This window comes from Corvus kubaryi, unplaced genomic scaffold (assembly GCF_017639235.1).
Source record: "Corvus kubaryi isolate FWS band 111438036 unplaced genomic scaffold, C.kubaryi_AGA036_p1.0 136, whole genome shotgun sequence".
NCBI lineage: Eukaryota > Metazoa > Chordata > Aves > Passeriformes > Corvidae > Corvus > Corvus kubaryi.
In genome coordinates, this window is record NW_024580670.1 from 183,083 (window position 1) to 210,533 (window position 27,451).

Genomic DNA, 27,451 nt, shown 5'->3' on the forward strand with positions numbered 1-27,451 from the left:
TCATGTTTAGAAAAGTAAACAGACTTTTTTTAGAAGTTTGGGGAGTAACTGCTTCAGCTGACTCTAATTCACACTGCTGCTTTTTTCAAGTTATTATTTTAAAGCCTCTTTGCCAACTAAAAGGTGATTATTATCCTTGAAATGTTTTTCAAGTTACATATGCAGAAAAATGTTAAAACTGTCAGTTATCGCCCTTGAAAAAAGCAGGATTACATATAACAGAAAACAGTAACCATCTCTCAAACTTCCGTTTATAAGAAATTCCCACATCCCACTTATTTTCTCCTTTGGCTTTTTTTTTTTTTTTTTTAAATTTCCAAGGACTTCTCTGAAATTACCTGGCTTGATTTTTTCACCTCTCAACTATTCTGTTTGTTACATGCTAGAAACAATTACCGTATTTTCTAAGTCTGTCAAAACTCAAAATTCATCAACACAATGATTTTCTCCACTGTCAGTGAAATTCTCACCTCTGTTTAGCAAGATATACTAGAACATGTTCTTTTTTACTGTGACAGGTATCCTCATGTAAAGAAGCAATCCCATACACTTAAGCACTGTCTGACGGTGGGGTAACTAAAAATAAAAGAAGAAAAAAATCTGTCTGAAAAGGAGAGCTTCTCCCATCTCTGTTTTCTGCACTGATCTTACAGAGTTAACACTGTGGTGCAGTGAAACTAGGATTCTCTGCCTCAGAAATATCCTCAAATCCCACATTCTTCCATGTACAGTTGAGTCCTTCTGGTTTGATTCGTGAGAGCTGAGTATCTACCATACAACTAAATATAAAATTTGTTCCATCTACTTATATATACTTCTCATAATAGTGTCTCAGGGAAGAAAATCAGAGTTACATTCCCCAAGCAGTGTCCTGTATTTTAACTAATAGTGTCTGTATCTCCATGCTCACCCATAGACAAGTTTAGAGAACAAATTGGATTGTTTCTGAGCAACTGAGTGCTGGTACAAATTGAGACAGGAGAGAAGTATTACAATTTTCACAAAAACAACAGCATAGCTTGAATCTTTTTGCCCTAAAGTTTTCAACATACGGTATATTAGCAGAATGGACCTTAGATATTTTCTCCATAAATATTCAAGCATTTTCCAGAGCACCTGTGGTCAGTGCTACCTGAGGTTTGCTATTACATGGTTCTGGTTCAGAAAATTTATTTGGTTTGGCATTTGTGATGTGCATCTGCCATATGAATGACAGCAAAATGCTTTCATCACTGTCCTAAATTTCACATGCATGGGAAGTCCAGCATTTCAATACAATCACTTCATGATATTGGATATATGTTAACATCCTGGTAAATAAAACACCAGAGCATTTGGCAATATTTATGCTCAACAATACATTCCCCCAAATTCCATCTCTCATTAGATTCTCTTTTTTTCTGTTTATATACGTCCAGCCCCCTTCCCGCTATCTCATTTAGCATGAAGTTGCTAGGCAACTGAGGACTGTGCTGTTTATGGCTGAAATTTTAATTAAGCATTGTACTCTTAAAATTGTGCAAATGTTCACACTAATCAGTATGGGTATTATTAGTCTCAGCATTGTTTGTCCAGAGGGAATTTCAAAAGCAGGCCAAGAGAATTTTGTGTTTGTACATACATGGTCTGTCTACAAAGGGCATTAATATGTCCCTTTCATTGGAAAGCTACTTGGCTTTTCATTTCACTTGCAGGATAGAACAGTAATGATTCTTTTTTTGGTAGCCAATTAGCTTGAATTGCCTCTTTACTCCTATTCATGAATTATGGTAATAATAAAGGCAGATCCAGCTCTTTAGCCATGAAGTATCTTAAATGGGTCTTACATGTATTTATAATCCACCAAACTTCTTTTTCAGGCTAGCCCGGATCCTAGTTCGCCTGCCAGCACTTAGGCTGATGAGCTCTAGCATCACCGAGGAACTGTTTTTCACGGGTCTTATTGGAAATGTTCCCATTGACAGCATAATCCCCTACATTCTCAAAATGGAAACAGCAGAATATAATGGTCAAATAACTGGCACGTCTGCATAGTGGGAACAATGCAATTTGAGGGATTGAAGTAATTTTCACAAAAACCATATAATTACGAAGTTAAAAGAGTTGTGTTTCGGTATGTGCAGATAATTCCAACTTGTTATCAGTTTCCTGACAGATTTCTCCTTGTCTTTTTCTGATGTTGACAAAATTTAAAGCAGCTATTAAAAGACCTGCTATAGGACTTTTTCTGCCACAAGGAATATTTTTGATGCCTTTCATTTAAAAGGCTATAGATGACTGAACATACTTTTCACATGCTTTGTATTTAAAAATTATCAGTGGTTAAAAAGAGTTTTATAATATCAGGTAGTAATAAAATTACTTTAAAAGTAAAAAGAACAGTATGTATATATTTAAAAATATCCTTGGAACTAATGTCTAGCACATGCCAGGGTATAATACTAGCACTTTGTAATCACTTCTTGTCAGAGCAACAGCATTATCAACATCCTGCTTATGAGTATGAAAAATGAAAAAAACTGCATATGTCCTTAGTCAAAACGTTAGTAAATGATTTTTGTAAAAATGTAGAATGCTAAAGGAGACAATCATTTAATCTACAAGAAGTCACTTGCTGTTACATTATGCATGAAATATTAATATGGATTCTTAAATCAGATATCCACATTATATGAAACTATATCTGTTAAATTAGTGCAGTTGTAATACACAGTACAGTGCAGTCATAGTGACTATTATGTGCTACAGGAATTCCCCACACTAGAGGAAAAAAGTGTTTGTCACAATAATGATTAAATATTCAGGTTCCTCCAAGTGTCTATTCAGACAAACACAATCATGACAAATATTATTCTAAGATGAAGCCTTTTGACTTTGGGGAAAATCAGTCACTAACTGGAAGAGCAGTAATTTTCAAATAGAGCCATGTGATGCTATTTGAGTATGCTCTTTGTATGCTCCAAATTTACTCCTCCTCTCTATACTCTGAACACCCTTATGATCAAGCCACAGGTACAATTTAAGACCTGAAATACAGAAGTATAGAACCTCTGGCTGTAGCAAGAGTTTATTACAAAGCTCTCTCACTGTATTTCTGCCTCCCTCCTTCCCTCACTGAGCACTCCCAGTTTTGCAGTGTTCTCAACTTTCCTGTCACTTAGTTTGAAACCAAAATATAGTTAGGATTTACTCTCACTCATGTACAATTGCAGTTGATGACTGATACACCATGGAGATACAAAATGAACTACTTTTTAATTGTCTCCAGTGATGAGCCATCAACATGTTTGCTAGTATTGGCTATTAGCTGCTACCATAGGTTTTGTTTTAGTATAACTTATTATTATGGCTGTTAAGTGTTTTAAAATCAAAGAATTTTTTTTTAAGTCATAGCAATTAATACCTTCATCTGTTCCTGGCTCATTAGATGCATTAATTATTTTAATTATTTGTGTGTTAGAGGCATTCCTACTTTTGTACTTTTATGTGACAAAAATCTAATGAGAAGTTCAGCACTTTGGTTTTTCTTCTGTTACTGATATTTATTTAGAAACACCTACTAGGTTGGTGTTTGTGACTTTTCAAAGTCTGATTTGTAGCCAAAAGACCTTAAGGAGCTCTAGATGAGGCTTCTAAAGTAACAAAAAGACCTTGTATATGTCATGCTTGTTAGGAGGCTGACATTTGTAGAACTTACTGTGACACAAAAGACTATTTAATTTTAGCTTCTGGATGCATTAAAAGTGTTCTACGGTTACCATTTTTAGCACATTCAGAATCTTTTTTTCTCAGAAGGATATTACAGAGTCCAGTATACATGCAGAGATTTGTAATATTGCACTTTTATCTCTCTCAGCTTTTGCTATAGCAAATGAAATTGTCATATTGCTCATGTTATGGGAAGTCTGCTCTCTACATGTGAAGTCAGCTGGACTTCAGATTTTAATGCCAACCATTTGATTGTAGTGTAACTGCTGTGGGTTTGTATCAGCACTTCTGCTACACAGTCCCTATGTTAAGGGTATGCAACCTAAAAATTAATGGTGATATTAACATCAGAAACAGTAGCTACCTTGGAAAGAGTTGTGGCTGCTTTTGTGTTAAAATTTAAAATTTTATTGGGTTATGTCATTGTTCTACAAGCAGAATGCATTGAACTATTGTGATATTTTTTAATTGCCAAAAGGATTATGGAGCTTAATTTGCTTCCAGTATTTCATAAAAATCATTTAAGCAGATAAGAAAGCATTTTAATGGCAAATGAAATATTCCTTAGCACAAAAACTAGCCACTGGAATATTTGGTTTTAAATCTCAATACACACCAGCTAGCTTTTTCTTGACAAACATTTCAACTTCCAATTTTTCGAGTAAAAGGGCCCCATTTTCTGTGTGAAAATTTGTTTGTAATTTTTATTACTTGTGATCGTAACAGTTCAGGAAAGAAGATAAAGGCATTATAGTTTTTTGGGAACAAAGGGATCACATGAAATGAAATGTAAAATGTATGCCTTGCATTGCATTTGTAAATCAAAATGATAAATATCATGCAGCTCTGTTTACAAATAAACTACACTCCCCACAAATGCAAGGCCACATAATGATATCCTTGATCAAACCCTGGTAGTTACTTCCTCTGCAAATAGTTATTAAATAGCTTATTAGGGATAAAATATTCATTTGTGTAAATTGTGTTACAACCATGCAATCCATAGGTAGGTTTTATTTCTTGTGCATGTATTTAAAAGATGAAATTAAGCAGTTCCATCCTTAAGATTTGGATATTACCACCTAAAAGCTATAAAGTCCCTCTTTGTGTAGCATCATTAGCATGATTTGCTGGCTTGCAGAGGTCAGAACCAAGCTACTTAGTCCTGATACCATTAACAAAAAGTAGTCTTTCTAACTATACACTATTCCAAGACTAACATTTTGGATTGTAGAAATTTGAACATATATGGGTGCCTGGGCTATTTCCTCCCCAGGGACAGGACTTTGTGCTTCCCCTCTTTGAACTTCATGAGGTTCCTGTTGGCCCGTTTCTCCAGCCTGTCAAGATCCCTCTCGTGGCAGTAGGACCCTGTGATGCACACAGTCCAGCTGCAGAATCAGGCAAGTTTTGCACCATCTCTGCAGAAAATACTACAACACTGACATAGTTCTTGGAATTCCTGAGGTTTGTTCCATCCCTCCTGCAGATGGAAGATAGCAACAGGCTAATCTTAATCTAAATCTTAGCCTTATTGTTAAATTAGTTTGGGGTTTTTTCTCCATTGAAAGTGCAAACTTTTCCTTATGAATATTGGACAGGAGAGCTTTTTATTATTGTAATAATTATTGAAGAACTATTTCTTGAGTATTAAATACAGAAATGGCTTGTTTTCATAAAGGTGAAATTTAAACGCCAAACTTGTGTTCACAGAACTTGGAGTCAAAGTATCACAGTCACAAACCAATTCTAAGAAAAGTTCATCTCACTGAAGCTCTAGTTAGTGCAATTCAGAATTCTCTTCAGAATTTTTGAGGTCCATTTCCTGCTGCTCTTGAAATGAAAATATTTTAACTTGGCAGAAATACAGTAATAAATTACCTGATTAGATTTATCTGAACCTGACCAAATGTGTATACTAGTCATAATTCATTCAGACAAATGTTAGAATTCTGTGCTGAGACTGATGGGGCGTGATAATGAGGCAATGCAGGGAATGAGAATGAGGCAATGATGTCCATTGCCCATGTGCTTCATTGTTTTCCAACTCTTGCGAAGGAACTAGATTTGAATCTTGTAGATAAAAAGCATTTGGGATTAGCTTTGTCATAATGATTTTAATGGCATTTGTGACAAATGGAGGAAGGTATACTACTTTTCTTCCCTTTATTTACTTACATTGGACTAAAGAGTCGGAACTAAGACCACGTACAAAAGTAATCTTTCTCTGCCTATTTACATTGTTTATAAATTAGCTGCAATGCTTTTGGTATCTGTGGAGTTACTCTGGCATGAAACTGGTAGAAGAGGAAAAAAATTACCTCCAAGGAGAGATCCTTCTAAGAAGTCATACCAGGCTTTCTTTTAGCTGCCTTAAAATGTTAAATTATTACAAAGGCTTAATTTTCAGAGCACTCGGGGGCAAGAAACTATTGTTGCTCTCCACTGATTACTTGGTGTCATTTACCAAGTCTCCTTTTACCATCTTCTGAAGCCCTTGGCCCCCCAGGCAGCCTCAATGCCTCTGGTGAGGAGCTCTGGCTCCAGGTCTGCATGGAGAATCCAGCTGGCTCTGCACTGCCATTACAGCTCCCTTTGGCAAAGGGCACATTCTGAGGCTGTGATAGAGAAACCAAGTCAGGGCTGACGCTTCCAGGGGAAATCAGTTTCCTGACTCTTGTTTCTCCTTTGACAGAGACTGTAAAACACTTGCGTGGTTTTTTTGTTGTTGTTGTGTATAGTACACAGGACTCACAGGTTCCTGAATCATTTCATTCAGGATACTGCAGGTGTCAGTAGATTTTCCTGCCCATTAAAGTTCAGACAGTAGTTAGGATTCTTCCCTGATTACCTGCTGTTTAATTAGTAAAAGGCAATTTTTAAAAAAAAGCACCAAACAGCATGACTAGCAAAGGGCATCAGGAATACAGTTTAACCAGGAAGACAAGACTGGAAATTAATGGGCTGAGGATACTGTCCAAGCAGTGACAAAGCAGCTTCCTGCACTCAGCACCAGTCAGGGCCCTGTTTGAATTGGGTGGAGTGAGCAGTAGAACTGGCAGGTCAGTCAGACACACAGGTGTACCAACACACATCTACTGGATGATAACCATCCTGAAAAGAACAAAAATCTGATTTTCTATTTGAGATCACTCTCCTCCTCTCCAGTTACACTTAATAGTGCAAAACCAGGGGAGGCTGGGGGTTTTTCACTTACTCTTGTCTGTAAGAGGAAAAGCAGAAATGCTGGCAAACACAGTCAGCTTCCCACCTGTCCCAGGGTTTGCCACGCTGGCCATACAGCAACGGAACAGCTTTAGCAGTCGTTTGTTCTGGTGATAAGCATGGGCCAGCTGTGATAGCAGCACACAACAGCTGCAGTCCTAACACCTCCAAACATCCAGGAGGGGTCAGCCAAATGAGGCCATGGTCACCCTAGAGAGGAGAGCGAGGGGCAGAGAAAGGACAAATTGCCAGCATCTAGTAGATACTGAATGACAGAAAATTAGTTTAGAAAACAGCTTTATATGAAAATTTACCAAGAGGGCATGGCAAAGGAGAGACAATGAAAACATTTACTTTTTGCACCTTTTTATTCTAAAGTTGCTGAGTCATTTTGACAGTAAATACTCCTGAATTAAGCTCAGGCTTATTGTTTGATGCCACTAACCCTTCTTGTTAGATAATGCTACAGCCCTACTTCAGCTGCAGTCAGTCTTATCAACATATGGGAAATTATTTGTGCAAAAAAATTATAACATTATTTATACTGGGGTTACAAGTTAAAGTTAAATTCTTTGTAAAGTGTAGATTCTCCAAGTCTGAATATATTAGACTTGGGAAACGTCATAGCCCAGAATTACCTTATTACTCAGCTTTTTATTGTGAAGTCATGCTAAGTTCATCACAGGTAATACTGTTGTAATGTTCCATAATTCCCAAAACCTGTTCAATCCTCTTGAGTTACATGAATGCTTTGAAAATGGCTTAAATTCATGCCTGTCTTCTTTCTTTTTAAAGGGTTTGATAGAGTTGTACACGTCTATGTTGTGCCTCCCACCGTTGTGCATTTCTGCATGTTCATTTCTAAAACTCACTCGAGCAGCTGATGCATATGTACATAGCTGTATGTATGTGTGTATGAATGTATATGTTTATACCTCTCTGTCTAAATATATTCTGTACAGTGTATAGAAAATGTGTAGTGTATGTATATATGTACAGATATGGAGCCATTACTCATCAATTCTATCTGCTAAAGTTTTTTATTCATTTCCTAATCCAGAGCTTCCTAATTTGGTGAATCCTCACAAATTTCAGAGCTTTGCACCTATTTTCTAAACCAACCCAAATTCACTATTTTCTGTTCAGAACTGTCAAATATATTCCATGAATTTTCTGGCTTTTACAATATTCTCTTTACCTTTTCTCATTTGGACTGTAGAAGTTTGCCAGTCAATAGTTAATTGAGCATATAATGAATAAATTACTATAGTCATAGAAAATACTTCTCTGCTCATTATATACTCATTCTCTTCCAGCCTCCTGAGATATATTTGTAAAGTCGTATTTTTTGCGAAGCTTGGTAAGAGACTGATTTTTTGGTTTTAAGTCTTCATCAGTGGCAAACTGAAAATAAACCACGTTGCCACTTATCACTGAACTGCAGCACACAGAACATTGGTAGGAGGTAATGGATGCTGCTTAATAAATCAATATTCATATTGTCATAGTGATCACATGAAACCAACCTGTAAGTTAGAGACTGTGTGCTCTGTTCAGTGAAACAGCAGCTGTGGCACAACAGTAATTAAATAGTAGGGACATTGCAGGTAGTTTATTTCTTAGCAAGCATCAAGACTTCTTCAGGATTTTCACAATGCATTTCAGTTGTATATTCACTTTCTGAAGCTGTTCTCTTTATTTTCCAGCCTAAACTGAACACAGCTGGTTGCTTGATTTAGTTGTCAGACTAATGTCTCTTTCCACATTCTGTCCTTTCCTGGGTCTGGAATCTGTGCAGCTTCTGCACTGCCTATGACAGTCCCACTGTCCATGTGGGACCTGGGCACACAGTTGTGAAATGAGATGTGGAGTAAGACAATTTCTTATTCATAATGAGGACTCAAACATTTACATTATCAAAGTATAAATAGGTCTTGTTCTTTTTCCCTTTTGATGAAGATAAAAAGGAAGCCTTCCATAAAGTAAATCTGTTAACTGTGGGTTTTTAAAAAAGCATTTCACAGACCATGCAGGGCAGTAGTTCAGTGAGTCTTGTTTCTGTCATTAAAAGGGGGAAGCATAATTTTCTGGGCATTTATTTCCACCTTTTGTACTCAACATGGCAAAGACTTGTGTATATTTAATCAGATAATAAGACAGCAATCAAACTAATGTGAACTTCATGCATGCTTAAAGTGAACCACAAGTCTGAGGAAAGTTTGGAAAGTTTGCTATGGAAAATGCTGAGAATGTTCTCTTTCCTGGTATATTGGTTAGTGAGCATTTGTAAGCTTTTATTTCAAAAATAGGAATAAACCTGTAGCATTTCAAACCTTACTTCTGCGATTTTCAGCAGGAAAAATATTTCAATTAATGTCAGGAAGTCCTGTGACAGATGGTCCTTCATTGGTGCCTGGACAATTACTGCTGTTTGAATGCTTGTTTTCCTCTTTAAAGGTGAATAGAAACCTGAAAGTCTGTTAACGTCATTGTACTGCAGGAACAGTTTTAAAGTTTAGGAAGCCAATTGGGGCATTAATCAAGATTGTTTAAAAATTCAACTATGTATTCAGAAAAAAAAAAGCAAACAAAGTTCTTTTATATCCACATTTGAATTGTTTGTATTCTGAAGGACAAAATATTTGCTCAAATTTAGTGGCAATAAAGGCTCTGCGATAATACAACACAGGTCCATTTTATGGTATTTTCATGATTGTGGATTAAAGTAGGACTAGATAAATTTCAAACAAAAAGCATAGTCTTTAAGAAGAAAACATTTCACTTACAGACTGTATATGTTAAATTTTTCATATATGTAATCAATATCATATGTTGGAATATTTTTAATAATTAATCTGTACTCTTAATACACTGGAAGCCAGTGTTCATAGTTTCCTAACTGAAAACTGCACGTTGTTTTATCTGTATTGGCCTACTAGGGAGTGCTGAGCTCCTACTAAAAGAACAAATTTTTATAAAAGGAAGCATCTACTTTCAATTCCTTGGGATATTTTCTGGAAGCCTCTGTTCATTATAATTTAGAAAACTATTGTTTATGTTTGTTTTAAAAACTTTGCAAAAGTTGTTAATTTCCCACAGCTTCTTTTGTGAAATCAGTATTGTTGTGTGTGATAGCATTTAAAAATAATAGCATGTTCTTTTTTTTAAACTAAATTTTATATCCAATGTCTTCAGTCACAAAGAGGAATTTGCATTGTTGTGTTTGTATATAGAGTATTGCAGTGCATGATTTAGCTCATGCATTTTATTAAATGCTGTTGTATCATTATATTGTTGTGGTTAATACTAGTAGCGAAATGAGGTTTCTACCATTAAAGTGAATTACAAATATAACTGCATTCTCGAGTTTTATTATGAAGTTCATTTAATTTCCTCTTGAACAGGAGCTGTCTAAGGCAAATCTATAATTCACAATCTTTTAGGGGAGAAACAGCATTTTGCCTTCACTACAGTGATTATCTTATGAGAGATTTAACCGGGTCTGGTACAGAAGAGAAATCCCATTAACTTACTGACTCCAAGGAGCTGCTCTAGGAGGAGAGGAGGCTTTTCCTAAGGTTTTAATTCATCTTGAATAGACAAGCTTTGGGTAGCCCCACACCTCTCGCTGCTGTGCTCCGCGCCGGCCCCGCCCCCCTCGCGGCCCTGGCGCCGCCCCTGGCGCCGGCGGCGGGCCCGGTGCGGCGCGGCAGAGCTTCCGCCAGGGGGCGCGCGGGAGCGCCGCCGCCCTTTCCGGCAGCCGCCGCGATGCCCATGAAGGGCCGCTTCCCGGTGCGCCGGACCCTGCAGTACCTCAGCCAGGGCGACGTGGTGTTCAAGAGCTCAGTGAAGGTTATGACCGTGAACTACAACACGGCGGGAGAGCTGAGCGAAGGCGCGAGGTGAGTGCGGGGCGAGGCGGGAGCGTGGGCTGCCCCTGCAAAGACACCAGGGCTTGCGCGGGCCGCGCCCTCCGCAGAGACAACGCGCCAGTCCTTGCGTGCTTTTCTCTTTCTTTCCAGAAAGTTCGTGTTTTTCAACATCCCCCAGATCCAGTACAAGAACCCTTGGGTGCAGATCATGCTGTTCAGGAACATGACTCCCTCGCCCTTCCTGCGGTTCTACCTGGGTAGGTCCCGCCGGGGGCCGCCGGAGCTGCAGAGCCGTGGCCGCGCCGCGCTTGTGCCGTTCTCCCTCGGCCCTGCCTCGGCCGCAGCGCGCAAAGCCCCTGCTTGATAGGAACAGGGCTTTAGCCGTGAGCAGCTCCCCTAGAACCACCTTCATGGAGGTTTTGCTTTTGCACTTAAAACATTGCATTAAACATTAACTGCAGCAGGGAAGCAGATTGATAATTTGTATGCGTTTAAAGCCTCTCTAAACGGCACGCAGGGGGCAAGTGGTAGCACCTGATACATTATTATGAATTTTTCTTGACAGACAATGGAGAACAAGTTTTGGTTGATGTGGAAGATAAAACCAACAAAGAGATAACAGAGCATGTTAAAAAAATCCTGGGGAAAAGCAAGTAAGTAACATGTAGTAAGCTAACATACCATCTACCATACATAAAACAAACTTTTGTGGAATACAGAAGGAAATACCACTTTTCCCAAACAAAATTGACACAAGCATGGGGAAGTCCACAAGCTGGGGACTGTAAATCCATCTTTCTGATAACCTGGGTCTATGGAAGGGAGAGGAAGTATTGCAGTTGAGACTTCTGAGAGTAACAAACCGATCTCTTTTCTAGAGGAACACTTGAAAAAGAAGAAAGAGAAAGGAAAAAACTATCACATCCAGCAACCTTCGGGCCCAAGAAGTATCATCTGCGAGAATGCATGTGTGAGATTGAAGGCCAAGTTCCCTGCCCTGCTTTTGCACCATTGCCCAAAGACATGAGGGGAAAATACAAAGCTGCTATGAACAACGAATCAGCAGCCTGACATCTCAAGATCTCGAGTCATGCAGCTGATTTTCCTCAGGGCTGGACAATGAAGGTGCTTCAGTGAGAGACAAGAGCTAACAGTTAGTGGGAAGAGGAACAAGCAAGTTCGTTCAGTACAGACAACTCTGCCTCATAAACCTTCTTACAGCTACATTTGAATTGTTTGTATTATTGCAAACAATGAATATTTAAGTGAAAAATGAATAAAAGTCGAAACTGGCACCAAAAAAGCTGGGGTTCTACTAAGTATTGCAGTCAACACTGGAAAACAAAATTACTAGAGTCTTACTTCCTGTTCGTGCCTGGACATAGACAATTATGGCAAAACCAGTATCATGTTTTCTTTGGGACAGAGAGGCTAGACTAGAAAGTTAAATCTTGGAAGCAGCACAGAATTCCATAATTTATAGAAAGTGGTGCAAAAGTCCCTCTTGTACTAACTGAAGACAGCCAAATGATAATGTAACTCCAATCTCAAATCAAATATTGAATTTTCTTAATTTATGTAGTTATGAATCAGAAACAGTTCAGAGTCTTCATTTCCAGCAAGATACAACTTTTGCAGCTGATACTGCAGCTCTGAGAAACACTGACCCAGTCAGGAACGGAGAATGGGCAAACTGGTATATGAAAGATAAGTTTTACAATTATCAAAAAAAACCCTTCTAAATCATCACAGCTTCTGCATCACCAAACACTTACACCACACCTGTAATATGTATAAACATGATAGACTGTACTCCATTGTACAGACCTTTATGTCAGGCTTATCCATGCCAGTTACTGTAGAACTGTAGTGCAGCATTTCTGAAATCATGGTTGAATACAAAATTTCACACTGACTGAAGCATCCTGTACAAATTGTTAAGGACAAATACAACACAAAATAAACATGTTGTTTTATTTCATCTCTTTTTACAAAGTTTTCATACAGAGTAGTGCATGCAGTTGTAACAAAAGTCAATGCTAATTAGTTATTGAGCTTTATGCTTAAGACATCTTCATTCCCTTGTGCCTTGCAAGCCTCACAGCACTCCCTATACCAGCGAAGTTCTTCACTTTTGAGATGACTTTAGTATTAGCTGTCTACTCTATCACATTTAACACTGACAAAGATCATGAGGTATGCTAGTCTGTTACCTGCTTGTAAAAATAATGTATTACATATACAATAAGAATACTTTAGTTATTAGTGTATTAGCCAGAAAATATAAACAAGGCAGGATAGTTGCAACAAGGAAAAAAACACATTTAATTTGAAAGCTGAAGCCACTGAAACATTTTTTCATGTTGATACCTAAAACAGCATTAGGTTAGAGTGCAGGAAGCAATCCTCCTGACTAGCAATCAAGTCTGTCCTAAATAACTGCCTTACACTATCTCTCTTAAACAATTCCAGGGATTCTGTTTAGCTATCAACAGTTTTTGCTGCCTTCATGAATCTGGTGCCAGGCACCTATGTTCTGTTCAAGACCTTTCAGAATCCTCTGCTCTTTCTTGGTGCAAAATAACACTCGGGGATTTGATCAGCTCTAATAAAACATCAGTGTAAGAACTTCGTGGTCTTAAGCCAACCTCTTCTGCACACCTTTCAAATCCAGATTTGGGGTACACCAGACAGAACATCAGGTATCCTTGACTGGCTGGTCTGAGTTACTTCAACTCCTTACTAGTGCTATTAAGTGAGGATATAGGTGGTTTGGGCTTTTTAAACAACAGTTCCACAAGTCCCTACCTCCACTTACTCACAGCTAGGAACTAGAGCTCCTGCTCTTTAGGTAGCAGTTATTTGTCTCTAAAATCTTATGCAGTGTTGGGGTTACAGCTATGTCAGTATCAGAGACATAATTAAAACACATGTCCCATTCCACAGAACTTCACACTTCTGAGTAAGGCCACTACTGTTAGTGTGATCTGCCTGATTTTTTCCATTTCAGCTTTAAATAAAGAACCCTTTAAGACTAACTCACCACCACCACTACTGCAAACATTGATTTCTGATGATGAGCCTGTGCCTCTCAAATATAAAAATCAAAGCAAGTCTTTCTCTTTTGAGAAAGATTCCATCTTTCTCAAAAGCCCTGCATTTACCCAGCTGTAGGTCCTTCCGCATCACAGGTGCTGGCTGTCACCTGGTCATCCCCCAGGCCACAGGATTACAGGAGGTCTTCAATCTGAAGTTCCTTATGTAAAACAGATATGCCTGATTCTCATAAGAACTGAGGGAATCTAACATGAGAAAGAATTGCTATTTGGCACTACTGCAGCCACAGACTTTTTCTCCCAGCTTTCACAAAATTCCAGTTCAGTGGCATCTCAGCTTTCCATTATAAACTAAATTTTGTGTTGAGTGCTACAAAAAAAGTGTTCTCACAAATACAACAAACATGATCATTCTGTCACCCAGATGATTTAAAGGAAGGTGTAGATTCCATAATGTAATTAGCGATTGGAGGTTCACCCTTTATATTATAGTTAGAAGTGGTGCTGGCCTGATGCTTCTTTCCCTGGAAGTGAGCACTTGCTCCCTTATGAGCAGGTCTGAAGCCAGCATGATGCTATGACACCAAAGTCTGTGCTCAGAGCAAATGGGAAACCAGAACTGATGAAAAGAAGCATCCAAATTTTACTTGGGAATCTTTATACAGACACTAAAAAGCTACTCATAAACTAAGATCAGTTAGAAAGTTCTTCTCAGTCTTAAAATCCCTTTTATGTATTTATTAGCATTGCACAAACTTGATCTGTGAGCCTGTACATTCAGCACCCTGGAGAATCACAGCAGCTCTTTAACAGCATGTTCCCAGAACACCATTAGCATTCAGCTACCCTGGGTCAGGAGAGGATGAAAGAGTTTTAGAAAAGTTTTCATCTCTCTTTAGTCAAAGCCACACTTGAAAGGCTAACACTACAGCAGGAAGCGGTAAAGAGGGCAAACCAACATTCCAACCAGTTCCACATCATAGTTCCCTATTAGCACTTAACCCCTTTGACCAAAATAAGCATTCAATAAGACCAGTTAGCATTAAAAGTGCTGTAAAAAAGTTACTTTAAAATTTCTTACAATAAGCTTTTGAGACCAGCAGCATTCCTCAGATTCTTTCTTCAAGACTGTGTAGTAGTGGCAATGTCTAAATGAAAGTGCTTTCAAGTCAGGATTCTCCCAATTTCCTCTTGTGATCTGTACTCCTGCCTCTAAGTATCTGCTTTACCTTCCCATATTTAACAGCAGACTGAATTATTACCCAGCCCTATTGCTGCTTCAGCAGTTAGATTTCTCCTTCTGCTTTGCTAATGTGTGCTTCAGTTCCTTTAAGTTCTCTGTCAGTACCTCCACCTCATCCAGTCGTCCACTATGTTTGGCATCAAATATATAAGCTTTAATATTATCTATCTGTTGGAGAAGCAGCTCTTCCTCTATAGCCTCCTCTCCAGAGATCTCACTGCCATCCTCCACTTCAAAGGGATTGACAGAGGATCCCTCTTCAAATGGATTCCCTGAACTCCAACTGCCCCCAGGCTTTTCAAATGGATTTTCATCCTCTTCAAAGGGGTTTGAAGTACTGCCAGGTGCTCCATTACTTTGTTCATCCTCCTCCTCACTTTCAAATGGATTATATTCTTTTTTACCACTTTGCTGAGCTGTGTTAGAGAAAGAAACCATTGGAGAGGTGTCTTTGGCAAATGGGTTAGCAGGATCTTCCTCTACCTGAGGGGTATCTGTTTCATCCTCAAAGGGATTTAGACAGGCTGGCTGATCCTGGTCTTTGTCACACTGTGGGACATTCTGGGGTTTGAGTGTGAAGGTCAAGTGCTCCTTAGCTGGCAGCTGCTCAACAGCAGGAGTTTCAAAATTTGTGTCCCCTTTCATCCAAGTAGCATCCAAATGCTGTTTGACTTCCCTGAAGTCTAAGGAGCGTGTCCTTGAATGCTGAGACATGAATTTATGGTGCTCTCTTTCCCACTCTTTTTCATGAAAGACCTGAAGTTCCTTCCTCTGTATCTCCTCCTCTTCTGCCTGTTTTTTAGAAAGCTCAATAGCTTTCAGAGTTTGTTGTTGATCATATTCATCCTGAAGCTGCATCAGGTTCTCTTGCAAAGTATGGACCTCATCTATCCTATTAGCTGCCTTTGCTTGCTTAATAAAGGATGTGATATTGTCAATCTGCTGAAGAAGTGGGTCTGCTCTCTCGCTCTCTCTCGAAATGCTAGATGTAGGTAACCAGCCTTCAGATTTTCTGACTGTTCCTTTTTTTATGTGAGTTTCATCACCATTAACTGCAGATGCAGATATGGAGATAAACCCCTTCTGCTTTTCCTCTTGTTTTCCCTGTGTTTCAAGAGCGACCTAACAAAAAAACATGTAGTAAGAAAACACCATGTGCTTGAAAAATTTCATTCTAAATATCCATAGATACAAGTTAGTTGATCTTAAGATATTGCTGGCTGTTGCTAAAAGGGATCAGCTGCAGCTTTGGTTGCTTTGCAGAAAATTCTTACTTTCATACTATTCCTTAAATGCTTCCCATGAGTTTGTGATTATATTGATGAAAATCCCATGACATCTGTCTCTACAAACTTGAGGGAAAGTAGGAGCAACAGTTTTCTTTATAGAGGAAAAAAATGCCTAATGCAGCTGTGCAAAAAGCGGTCTAGATTGATTTGGACATTAATCATATCACATATTACTACAGCAGACAGCTGTAATAGAACATCAGTGTTTAAGGTCACTGGTATCACAGGCTTTTGGAGTGGGATGATTCTTATTTCTCAACTCATACCTCAAGATGAAGTTGGCTTTAGTTTATAATTAATGATGTCCTCCCTCCTAAAGGAAAAAACCCTCTCTCCCTGAAGAGGCATCCTTATTCTAATATGTCATTTTCCACTAATGAAAGAAGTTTCCAAATTCTACTTCTGTGAGTGAATTCCTGAACACAATTTCAAAGTCAATATAAACTGACACACTTCAGGGCTTGCTCTGCACGCACTGCAGCAGAAACAGCCCATGCAACTGAGTCCCTGCTGCTTTCTAGAAGTGTCCAGCTGCTCCATGCCCACCTACTTCTGTTCTGGGCAGAACAAAGCAGGAGCTAGATGAATCCCTGGGAAAGGGGATGGGACAATGTGGATGAAAAAATGACAAACTGAAATCCAGTGTTGAAGGCAACTACTCATACCCACACAGCTCCCAGGCTTGTATCTGTGAGAAGGCCTGATACAAGATGTAGCAGATCCTAACCTGTCTTACCGTATGCAGTCTTCTCTTCTTCAGTTCTTCATACTGATCCTTGGTTGGCAGGGACATTAGGCCAAGCAGTTTTTCCTGGAAAAAATCGAAATGTTTACAGTGCTGCTTGCAGGTATTCAGCCCATTTTTCAAGTCCTGAAGAAGAGATACTACCAGCAGAAACCCCAAAAACACATCGAAGATGCTTCTAAACTGCAGTCCCCGCGGCAGGTCTGCACACACCTTTGCTGGCACAGCTGCACTGCTGGGTGGGCCCACACCTCAGCAAGGGGAAGAGCCAAGGCTCACACATCTCTTAGGTTTCCCAGGCCCAGTGCTGCTCTGAGTGCAAGATCTGTGTTCAAGACAGCTTATTTAAGGCTATCATAAGTCATTAGGGGAACTACAGAAAATGCAGAAAATGTATAGAACTCAGGCTCCTGTCAAAATAGTTCCAAATCACAGGGCTGCCTGGCAGAGAAGAGAACGCTATCTAAAATGTACATTCATCTCACAGCATATGCTCTATTCACCTGAACAAAAAGTGTAGCTGAGTATCTTATCATTCGCTGAAGTTGTAGTGTTTTAGGATGAGGTTGAGGATCTTCGTGCAAGCCTAGACTCAAAATCTTCTTACTGAATCAAAGCAAACATACAGCCTCATCAGTTCTAAAACAAAATCAGGAAAAATGCAACAAAAGCAGAGAGACAATACTGGATTAAAAACTTCTGATGTTCTTTTAGATAGACAGTTTTGGATATTACAATTTGTAACACTTTCCACTCCCAGCCTTATAAAAACAAAGAAACCCTGTACAAATAATTCCTTCCCCCTAAATGGTGCTGCTACTTGTTTCCTCTATGTTTAGTTATTCCTACTGCAGAGGAATGTATGAATTTTAAGGCTGGAGAAGAAAGTAGAAATTGGTAGTGTACAGGAACAGCATCTACCTTTTCAAATGCTCTTTACAACTGAGCAGACAAATTGATCACCCATATAATCAGTAAAGTCATAACAGAGATACACACATGCTGGGGGTAAAAGGGAGAGAGATGATCTTTTACCTTAAGGCATCTATAAATTCATACATTTTTTGAATCTCCACCCTCAAGTCGTTAGCATGATCAAGGTTGTAGGCTGTCTCCCCAGCACTAAGGAATAAACAGAACTTTACTGTAAGTCATGCATCCAGTTAACACCACATACAACATTACAAGTTCCCCCAAGATGACCAAGATTCAGCAGTGGTAAGAACTGCTAACACTAAAGGGCTGGATGACTTTATTTCAGGCTCATGTTTAAAAAAACCTTTCTTTGTAACAAAAGTGGAAAATTATAATCATTTTGTGAACATGAACACTTCATAGAAGATAATTTTATTTATGATTATATTATTACTACTCTAGGAGAAACTGTATTCTAACACAAAAATGCCACTCAACAAGTAATACCTAAAATGTACACTTGCTTAGCAAATGTATCTATTTTGTGGAGATTTTTTTCAAGGCAACTTGGTGGGAAAAAAACTCTGAGTAACTAACTGTACCACTAAAGCACAACAGTCACCTGCACTAGCATGTAAGAAAGCAAAATAATAGGCTCAACAAGGTGTACTATTTAAGACGCCATTACATGACTGTCCACATAGGGACACAAATCAATTACAGACACTTTTCTAGAGTCTCCGCTTTATTGATAAAACAAATTAGGATTTAGTGGGGAAAACTCTTCACCAGTTTTTAGCTTGCCTATCCTTTTGTACCACAAATATAAATTATAAGAATCACTTTCTCAAAAGCAACTTCACTACCCACAGGATTCCAATTTCCAGGACACAGTACTAGTCAGAAAACTTTAATTTTGCCAGTAACAAGCCTGTTGTTTTCTGACGTTTACTTCCATTATCCAGGACATTTGTATTTTTACTTTTCTCCAGCTGCCAAGTCACATAACCCAATCTTCCATGAATTAATGACAAAAGGCAGTAGTATCTTAGCACGTTTTTCACCTTCTGTACTTCTTTCTTCCTATTACAAGGAGTGTTTTTACAAAAGCAATTTTGTTACTAATTTTTCTACAACCATTAGATCTAAAGGACAGGTACAGCAATATTTGTTAACTTTCACTTTTCAAAAGGAAATGCTTCCTAGTCAAAGACCAATGTGTGTATTTCTCTTACTGTACAAGCCAAAAGTATAACCTGGCAACCTCTTACAGAGAGAGTTGGAAACACTTAAGTTACCCCAGTGAGAGAATACTACTGCAAGAAATTACGCACAAAACTGAAATATGAGACTGTTGCTTATTCAGTGCAGCACAGGGTAGGCCAGGTACACTCAGAACAAGTGCTAGGTGAAGGTGCTTTACACAGAACAGACAGGAAGTGTTCTAATGATTTGCTGCTGCTGGCGTTCCTCAGAAGCCAGAGCATCCAGCTGAGGACAGCAACAGCTTACTGCAGCTGTTTTGAAGAGGCTCATTTACACAAGAATTGTAGCCTTGTACTTCCTTTTTTGCAAAGATGATGTGTCAAAATATGATAGTAGTGCCTCACTGGGAAGTGGCTTTAAAAAAATTAACCCAACGACTTCTCTGCATGTTACCACTAATAATTAATTCAGTACTTCTTTGTATGAAGAGCATCCAGAAGACAACAGATCATGAAACACTGATTTTTCTTTTAATGTACACACTCTTGCAGCCTTAGTACACCACTTCCTTACTACTTCCCACACTTAGAGGAAAAATACATATACTCATAAACATAACCAGCAATGGGGCTTACTTTAGTGATTCTGCCATCCTTATGTATTCTGGTGCTTTCTGGTCAACCTTCTCCATGCAGAGTCGAAGTTTCTTGTTTAAAACAAAATATATAAAAAGAGAACTTATATTAAAACACGAATGCAAGAACATGCTGACATACATCTTTTCATGCTGCTTGTGCAGATTTAAAGTTAACCATGATGAAAGCCACTTTAACTACTCAGGATGACAAGACTCTCCTGTTATCTTCAGAACACATATGGCGTTGTCAGGAACAGAGAAAGACTTGCTGTAGACCTGCAAGGTGGACTTTGAATCAAGAAGCTGTTTGAATGGATGACTTGGACAACTTCTAGCCTTACATCTTTTCACCAACAACAGCATCAACAGAAACTCCCATTAATACTAACCCAGGTAGTTTGTGGACTCTACTGAAAAGATACCTGGTAATCATCAGTACCAGCTGCAAAGCACATTTGAACGTCATGTTGGTAGAGGTGGTTCAAAGAAAGCATTTGCCATCAGTGTGAGGACAAACAGTGGGGACAACATCAAGTCCCATAGCTGCAGTGCAGCCCACCAATCAAATGCACAGCATATCACTGGTTTAAACAAGTTCACAATTTTAAGAGATGCATGTCTGAACTACTAGTTCCAGATGAGAATGAAGATGTATTTTAAAAAGATGTTTGAAATTAATGCGGGATATAAATACTATATTGCAACTGATTCCAACATTTCAGATACGTCTTGGTTACGTGGCATAAACACCCAACAGCCTCTTCTAACACAAGTCAGTATTAAGTCATAAATTAAGAGCTTAGACATGAGGTAACAAGCCAAAAGTCAAGTAGTGACCACTGCAGACATACACACTGTAGCACAGAGCTTGACTTACCTCATAGAGTTTCACAATTTCTGGTGTGTATTCTTTCTCATCAATCTGTTGCTCTCTCTTCAACAGGGTGTCTTTGCAGTGCTGACAACAACGGATTCGGTCATCATCCTTCTCATCCAGAACAGAGCTCACGCTGCTTATGCTGCTAATGCTGCCACGGCGGGAGCCATGGACACTGTTGGGTGAGGAGTTCGGGCTAGTATGAGAACCCAAGGCCTCTTTGCTGGCACTAGTGAGTTTGCCTAAAAATTATACACAGGTAATTTTACAGTAACTGGAGAAGCCAAAAGATTTTACCAACACAAACAAACTGCCCTTTAACAGAAACTTTACATTTAGGTGGTATTAGAAAACCAGGTTGAAAGAGTCTGCTGAAAGCCATGCAGGGATTGCACGACAACCACAACTGCAAGTCGGAATTTGGGTCTTCACTGCAAATCCTGCTGTATTTAAAACTAGCTAGAGAGCAGGCTGCTGAGCATCACCTACTTTGCTCATGCCTAGAAGCATTCTCATGTTTGAGCCTGCACAGTCACAAAACAATGTGTAGAACAGGTATGATAATGGTGTCCAGGCATTGTGCTTGAACACTCCAAAAGTGTTTAAGTTAATGTCATTTATGTCCACAGAAAATAGCCTCCTCTCCAGTGCACCGCATGAGGAAAATAAAGGCTTGAAGTAGTTCTTAAAGGCCTATACGTGAATTTCCTTAAGTTGTTGTCCCAAGGTGCAACATTTGGACAACACAGACAAAATTGGAAATATCCACAGTATTTTTAAATGTCAAGAACCTTGGCAGTTCCTAAAGTTAACAGCTCCATAGTTATGATACTCAGTAGAATAAATAATAGCTGTATTTAGCAGGAGTTCATACTACTATTATTTCTAGTAAATTTTTCAGTGTTATGCAACACTTCCAAATCTGAAGGAACAGAGACAAAGAAAGGAGAAATCATTCTTTGTATTCTGTTTCACAGACAAGTGTCTGCATGAAACTGAATGGAAGTTTTCTGCAGAGCCAGACTATTACCAGCATATTTTTTTCTAATGACAAAAAGCCAGGATGCACTCAAAGCGAACTAAGAAAATGAAGAATAAACTCCACAGTACTTACTTGCCAAAGGAAGATTCACAAATTCCATGCACTTCTTGCACATAATAGACCCACAAAGGCGGCAGTGGTGACGTCGGTTTCGGATACTGAACTTACTGCCACAGTCTGGGCAAAATGGAACATCGTGATCACTGACCCAGGGCACAACAGACTTCTCTATAGCTGTGAGCAGGAATACACACCACATAAGTATTCAATTCTTCAGCTGGTTAAACTACAGGGGCAAATAATCTCAGGTAAGCTCACACCAACCTCTTATTTTAGCTGACTCAGTGTTTGCTCTGTCAAACGATGTAAGCTGGTAGAAGATAAACAATATATTCAAGAAAATTATACTTTTGCAAGGAAAAAACCCAACACAACACAGCCCAACAAGTAAAAGAAACCTGGCATTTTTAAGAGCGAGGAGTTTCTGCCGGTTTTACACCAGACTCATGCAACTTTTGTACTTTTTTTCTAATTCCATATCCATACAAGTGCTAAACAATGACTTGTCAAACCTGTACAAATCAGCAAATTGGTTTTGCAATAATCCTTATTGCAGCCAACATTACTGCATCTGAGCCAAAATGCAAGTGTACCATTGACAGATTTTGAAGAATGAGAAGCTGGAAGAATAATGACAAAAAAAATTGGTGAGTAATTTAGTGAAATAAAAGATGGAGAAAATAAAACAGGAGAACAGATGGTTCTTGAAGCATGTGGAAGTAGCATATTCAGCTTGAAAATGGTGCATAGAAACAGAAATCATACCCACAGCACACAGCACAGGCTCAAACCATGCACAGTACTCAAGGTAATGTATAAAGAGAGTCATAGTTTAGTATCCTTTAGAAAGTGTACTCCTAGATAAATGGGCACACTTCATACTGAAATATAATTTTTTAAATCTAGGAAACATTTAGAAGGCTGGAATATTAAAAAGCACCAAATTTACCTTTTCTAACCTGATTATTAACTTATTGACTTCAACTACATAGTGATCAATCCTGGCTGCTCGGTGTTTCTTGAATTCAGAAAGACGGCTTCTCATAGCACCTGCAGAGATAACAGAAAGCTGTCCTCGTCACCCAAGTACTCTGTATGGATTTAAATGCCTCTTGAAAGACAGATGTCTCTTCACCATTTATTTCTTATGTTCAAATTCAATTTTAAAGACACATTGGAATCCTACATTTTCACAGCGTTGCTGTAAATAAAACATGCAGGTTAAAGCCTAATCTTCAGGCTACCAATAAACAGTGTTTTACTTCTACTACAGAAAACAAGCAGCGCTATGTTAGAGAGAACATCTCCAACAATTTTTTTTTCTCCATCTTCATTTGTCAGTTACATTTGGTAAGCTGTTACCTACTAGCAGTGCTCTCAAAACCAACTCCCTTTAGTTTCCTGGCTACATGTTGAACAAAGAGAAGAAGCAAGTCCAAGGATTACCGGAGGTCTATGCAACATCAATTTTGTTTCCTGCTTCTGATCATCTCTACACCTTTAGGGGTCTGAATCAAATCCTTGATGGCAGTTCAGATTTCCAGAAAACTGATCACCAAGTATTGATAGAACAATACAGCATCTCTTTAAGAAACGTACAATTCACAGTTGATTACGGTTTAAGATTACTCCTTTTCCTGGTAGAACTCAAAATCAGATGTTGCTTTTTGATGCTACCTAACGTAAGAATCTCACTTCCTCATGCTAATAAAATAACAAAAACAATCTCCAAAGATGCATTCATAGGAGTGAAAGAGTTCCACTGGGTAACTGATTTAAGCCACTGCTTTGGAGACATCACACAGTCCCTTTCACTGATCCATCCCATGCCAAAATCCCTAAGATTCATCTTCTCAACTCTCATAAGAAAGCAGTTCTCACTTCTCTAATGTTCACAAACCTTCTCCTTCAATTTACTGTTTGCTAGTATTTACACTATGATCGTTGCTCAAATACTTACAAAGTCAAAAGTAAAGCAATGTACAGAACTCAGACCCCCCAGACCCAAAGGACTCAGCTCTAGTCTGTCAGCACCATAGTAGAAACCCTCCCAGGATCCACCAGAGATGGTGCTGCTTCCTCCTCCCAAAATAACCACAGTTTTTCTGTTATAGTAACAGATCATTGCCAGTAGCAATATTTATAATTACAAGCTCGGTCAGCTTATCTTTGAAATCCTACACATCTAGATTTAGATTCAGAGGAGTGGGGGTTGTTTGTTGTTTGGTTTTTTTTTTGGTTCGTGTTCTTTTTAAAGTAAGCCCCCTTTTAATAAGAGGTGATCTACACCTCAAATCCAAGGAAAAAGCTGAAAGTTTTATCAATGGATAATCTTTTTGTCAAACATGCAAAGTAACAGCTACTTTAAGTGTAGCCCAAAAGCTGGAGATTTTATATACCTATAATTTAGCTATTAATTAGTGGATTATCTGTTTTGTAAAGTCACAAAATGAAGCTAGTTGCACAGAGATAAACACAGATTAAACAAATCTCAGCAGCACAGGCACAATGACATGACAAACAGCTACCTGAAGGGTAGTTTGGGTACTGATTCTATACACAGCTTTTTCTTCTCCCCATTAACTCTGTTTTTCCCACACCCCACCCAATGCAGACAGGCTGCCCACAGTTAATATGCAAACCAGAACCCCCTGCTAGTGAATCCAGCGCAGCACAGACACAATTCCAAGCCACTTCAGCAATACTGTAACTGTAGCACTTTCTCAATTCAGCTCAAAAGTTATCCCCACTGTGTATTGCTTTCTAGCTCTCCTACCTACTTCCTGGGGCTCCCACATGTATGGATCTATTCCACCATAGCTGAATGACTCATATCGTTCCTGAGATCCAGAGTCAGCTCTGTCATCATCTTCTTGTTTCAGCAATTTCTTCTTTGCTCTTTTGGCCTTCTGGACTAGATCTGAAAAAGATAAACCCAAGTTTTCTAACATGTCAGCAAGTCACCAAATATTCATCATGTGAAGCCAGTATAGAATATTCCCCTTCTTTAACAGAAAGTTTTTCCTGGATAAGTTTATCCTCAAAACATTCTTAGAACCAAAATGCAGTTCAGAGCACCATAGATGACACAAAATGCTCTTTGTTGTCTGTTGTAAAGTAGCCTGAGGTCCTAAGAACAAAACAGTAGGTTAAAACATTCCATTGTGGGACTTCACTGTAAAACAGCAACGTGTCTTAAACTATGGGACCTGTCACACAGCAAGGGACACCATACAGTTTTATATTAATTCTCCTAATTCCCAATTATTTTCTTCAGATTCAAGGATGTTCAACACTTTCCTTGTCTTGTTGCACAAACTATGAATTTCAGTGTGCTTGTACACATAAATAATTTTTAAAATACTCAACAGCCCACTGTTAGGGCTAGGGTTTCACAAAAAAAAAGTTGATTAATATTTCAAAAGTCTATCTCAAGAGAAAAAAAAAATTCAAGACTGCTAGGCCACTATTTCTAGCATACTAAAACAAAACCAGAGAGACTTTTGCAGGAAACACAGAGAATTATTGCCATATTTTAAACGTTTTTCTCTCAATATAAAATAACACAGTGCATGCAAGGGGGTAAAAACAGAACTCAAAGGGATTTTCCAAACACTACTGAAAGGTGGAAATCCATAACAGATATGGGACACTCCTAACATCTCCTGCCAGTTCCACCACCCACATTCTTTTCCACGCTTTTGCAACAACAACCTTTCTTAACTTTACACTTTAACTGCAACCACAGTTTTATCTACTGTCAAAACAAGAAATTAATGAACTGGAACCTTGCAACTACCAGAGATTCCCCATATTCTCTACAGTCTTCTGTACCCTAATTCTTGGGTATTCACGGGATTACAGTAAATAGAATAAGTAAGATAAAAATAAGTAGATAAGTAGATAAAAACAAAACAAAAAACCCAAAGAGGTCAATAATAAAAATCGTGCATAAAATCAGACATTTGACGAGTAATGTCCTTTAGCGCCTACTTTAAAATCAATTTATGGAAAGTATCGGGAGAAGGTAAATACTATGGCCCAAAGAGATATGCAGAAGAATGGAACTGCATGCCTCGCCTTTAAGTCCCTTCAATTAATATTTTATTATTGTCAGACATTTGGGAGCACTCGAAGTACGAGCAGGGATTTCCAACGGCCAAGCCGAACGCGTCACCGCGGCCGCCCTTACTTCGGAGCTGCGCCCTGACGTCCCGGTCTTCGCCCGGGTGCTGCTCCTCGTAGTGCGCCTGGAGCTGCCGGAACGCCTGGAGATCCTTCAGGCACAGCGGGCACAGGAAGCCCTCACGCACTTCGGCCGGGTCCCCGAAGGCCGCTGGGCAGCCCGACGCCATCGCGGCCGCGCGCGCTGCCCTCACCGGCTGCCGGGGTGCGGGGACCGCATCGTTCTTAGGCACGGCCTGAAACGAACCAGGGCAGCGCCGTGCGACCGGCGGCGCAGGACGGGGACGGGAAAGGCCGGGCTGGGCGCGACTCCCCCCCGGATCCGCCGCCCCGTCCCTCCGCGGCCCGGCCCGGGGCAGGAAAACGGCCGCGCGCCTCTCTCGGGGGCGGGGCCGCGGCTGCGCGCGAGCAGGGAGGGGGCGGGGCTGGAGGCGCACCACCCGCCGGGGGAGAGGCCGCTGAGGGCTGCCCCGCCTGCCCGAGGGGCCGTGGCCCAGCGAGAGCCCAGGGACGGCCTGGGAAAAGCCCAGGGCCGGGCCCGCCTCACCCCAGCACCCGGTGGGTGTCTCCAAAGCAGGGCGGCCGCGGCCTGTCCCGCCTGTCGGGAGCGACGGAGCGCGGCAGAGGGCGGGGCGAGCGCTGAGCCATCGATGAGAGGAAAGGGCGGGGACAAGGAGGGCCAGCCCGACACCGCGCGGGGGAGGCTGCCCAGCGCAGAGCTATCGATGGAGGTTGGGAGCGGCAGCGGAGGACACGGAACGGGGCCGTCGTCTCTCCTGAGGCCAGGACCGCTCGCCATGTCCAGACACCTTGCAGTAGGCCCCGGTAACGGGCCCGCAGAGGTGCGGTGGCAGAGTCCTCTCGGGCGCGGGACGGCGCTGTCATGTGGGGGACACGTGTCTCGCCCCCGCTCTTTCCCGCCCTGCTGCCCTGGGACCGTTCGCACAGCACGGGTGGGTCTGTGCTGGGTGTCCGAATCGCTGAGCACGCTTAAGAGCAGCACCGTTGCCAATATTAACACGCCCAACGTTCCCTTTCCCAGCCTACTGAGTCTTCCTAAAGAAAGTGTCCCAAAACTGCAAACCAGAGCAGCCGGTGACGTGCTTAGCCACAGACGGAGCCCAGGAATCCCACTGCTTGCTTCCTGACAAAGAGCTGTGTAAAGCAACGCCAGGGGCTTTTCAGTATCCCCTTTCTGATGCCAGCTTTTGTTTAGTCTCAGCTGGCAGCAGTCCCTTATCTCACACACTCCCAATCAAATGGAAGCAATAGGATTGTGTAACCACACTTCGGCCTCATGTGTTAGGATTACAAGCTTTTGGAGGCAGAGATTTTTTTTACGTGGCAGTTCTATTTACACTTGAATCCTGTCCATTAAAGGTGGATTTTCA

At 40.1% G+C, this 27,451-nt stretch overlaps 3 protein-coding genes across 12 annotated transcripts in view; 2 read left to right on the forward strand and 1 right to left on the reverse strand.

The window, feature by feature from the left end:
* Nucleotides 1-10,287, forward strand: part of NR2C2 (nuclear receptor subfamily 2 group C member 2) — a 37,665-nt gene extending 27,378 nt beyond the window's left edge. For 7 of the 9 annotated variants that reach the window (XM_042012690.1, XM_042012747.1, XM_042012681.1 and 4 more), the window contains one exon: nt 1,860-10,287. In XM_042012690.1, coding sequence (XP_041868624.1) covers nt 1,860-2,034 — 175 coding nt within the window. In that variant the 3' untranslated portion in view covers nt 2,035-10,287. The remainder of the gene's footprint in view (nt 1-1,859) is intronic. The other 2 variants (XM_042012728.1, XM_042012738.1) reach the window with 2 other exon arrangements.
* Nucleotides 10,288-10,623: 336 nt separating this feature from the next.
* Nucleotides 10,624-12,786, forward strand: MRPS25 (mitochondrial ribosomal protein S25). Its single transcript, XM_042012768.1, has 4 exons — nt 10,624-10,835; nt 10,956-11,062; nt 11,371-11,458; nt 11,684-12,786. The coding sequence occupies exons 1-4, from the start codon at nt 10,702-10,704 to the stop codon at nt 11,874-11,876; spliced, it is 522 nt and encodes a 173-aa protein (XP_041868702.1). The 5' UTR covers nt 10,624-10,701; the 3' UTR covers nt 11,877-12,786.
* RBSN (rabenosyn, RAB effector) lies at nt 12,761-26,874 on the reverse strand. 2 transcript variants are annotated; one of them, XM_042012658.1, is made up of 12 exons: nt 26,608-26,874; nt 26,068-26,296; nt 24,652-24,795; nt 22,825-22,925; nt 22,140-22,185; nt 21,888-22,049; nt 20,774-21,015; nt 19,895-19,965; nt 18,174-18,260; nt 17,642-17,744; nt 17,130-17,204; nt 12,761-16,226 (listed from the first exon to the last, which is right to left on the reverse strand). In XM_042012658.1, the coding sequence occupies exons 1-12, from the start codon at nt 26,857-26,859 to the stop codon at nt 15,141-15,143; spliced, it is 2,598 nt and encodes an 865-aa protein (XP_041868592.1). In that variant the 5' UTR covers nt 26,860-26,874; the 3' UTR covers nt 12,761-15,140. The 2 variants fall into 2 exon arrangements, with proteins under 2 accessions (XP_041868592.1, XP_041909917.1); XM_042053983.1 differs by having other exon boundaries at nt 17,121-17,204.
* Nucleotides 26,875-27,451: the final 577 nt, after the last annotated feature.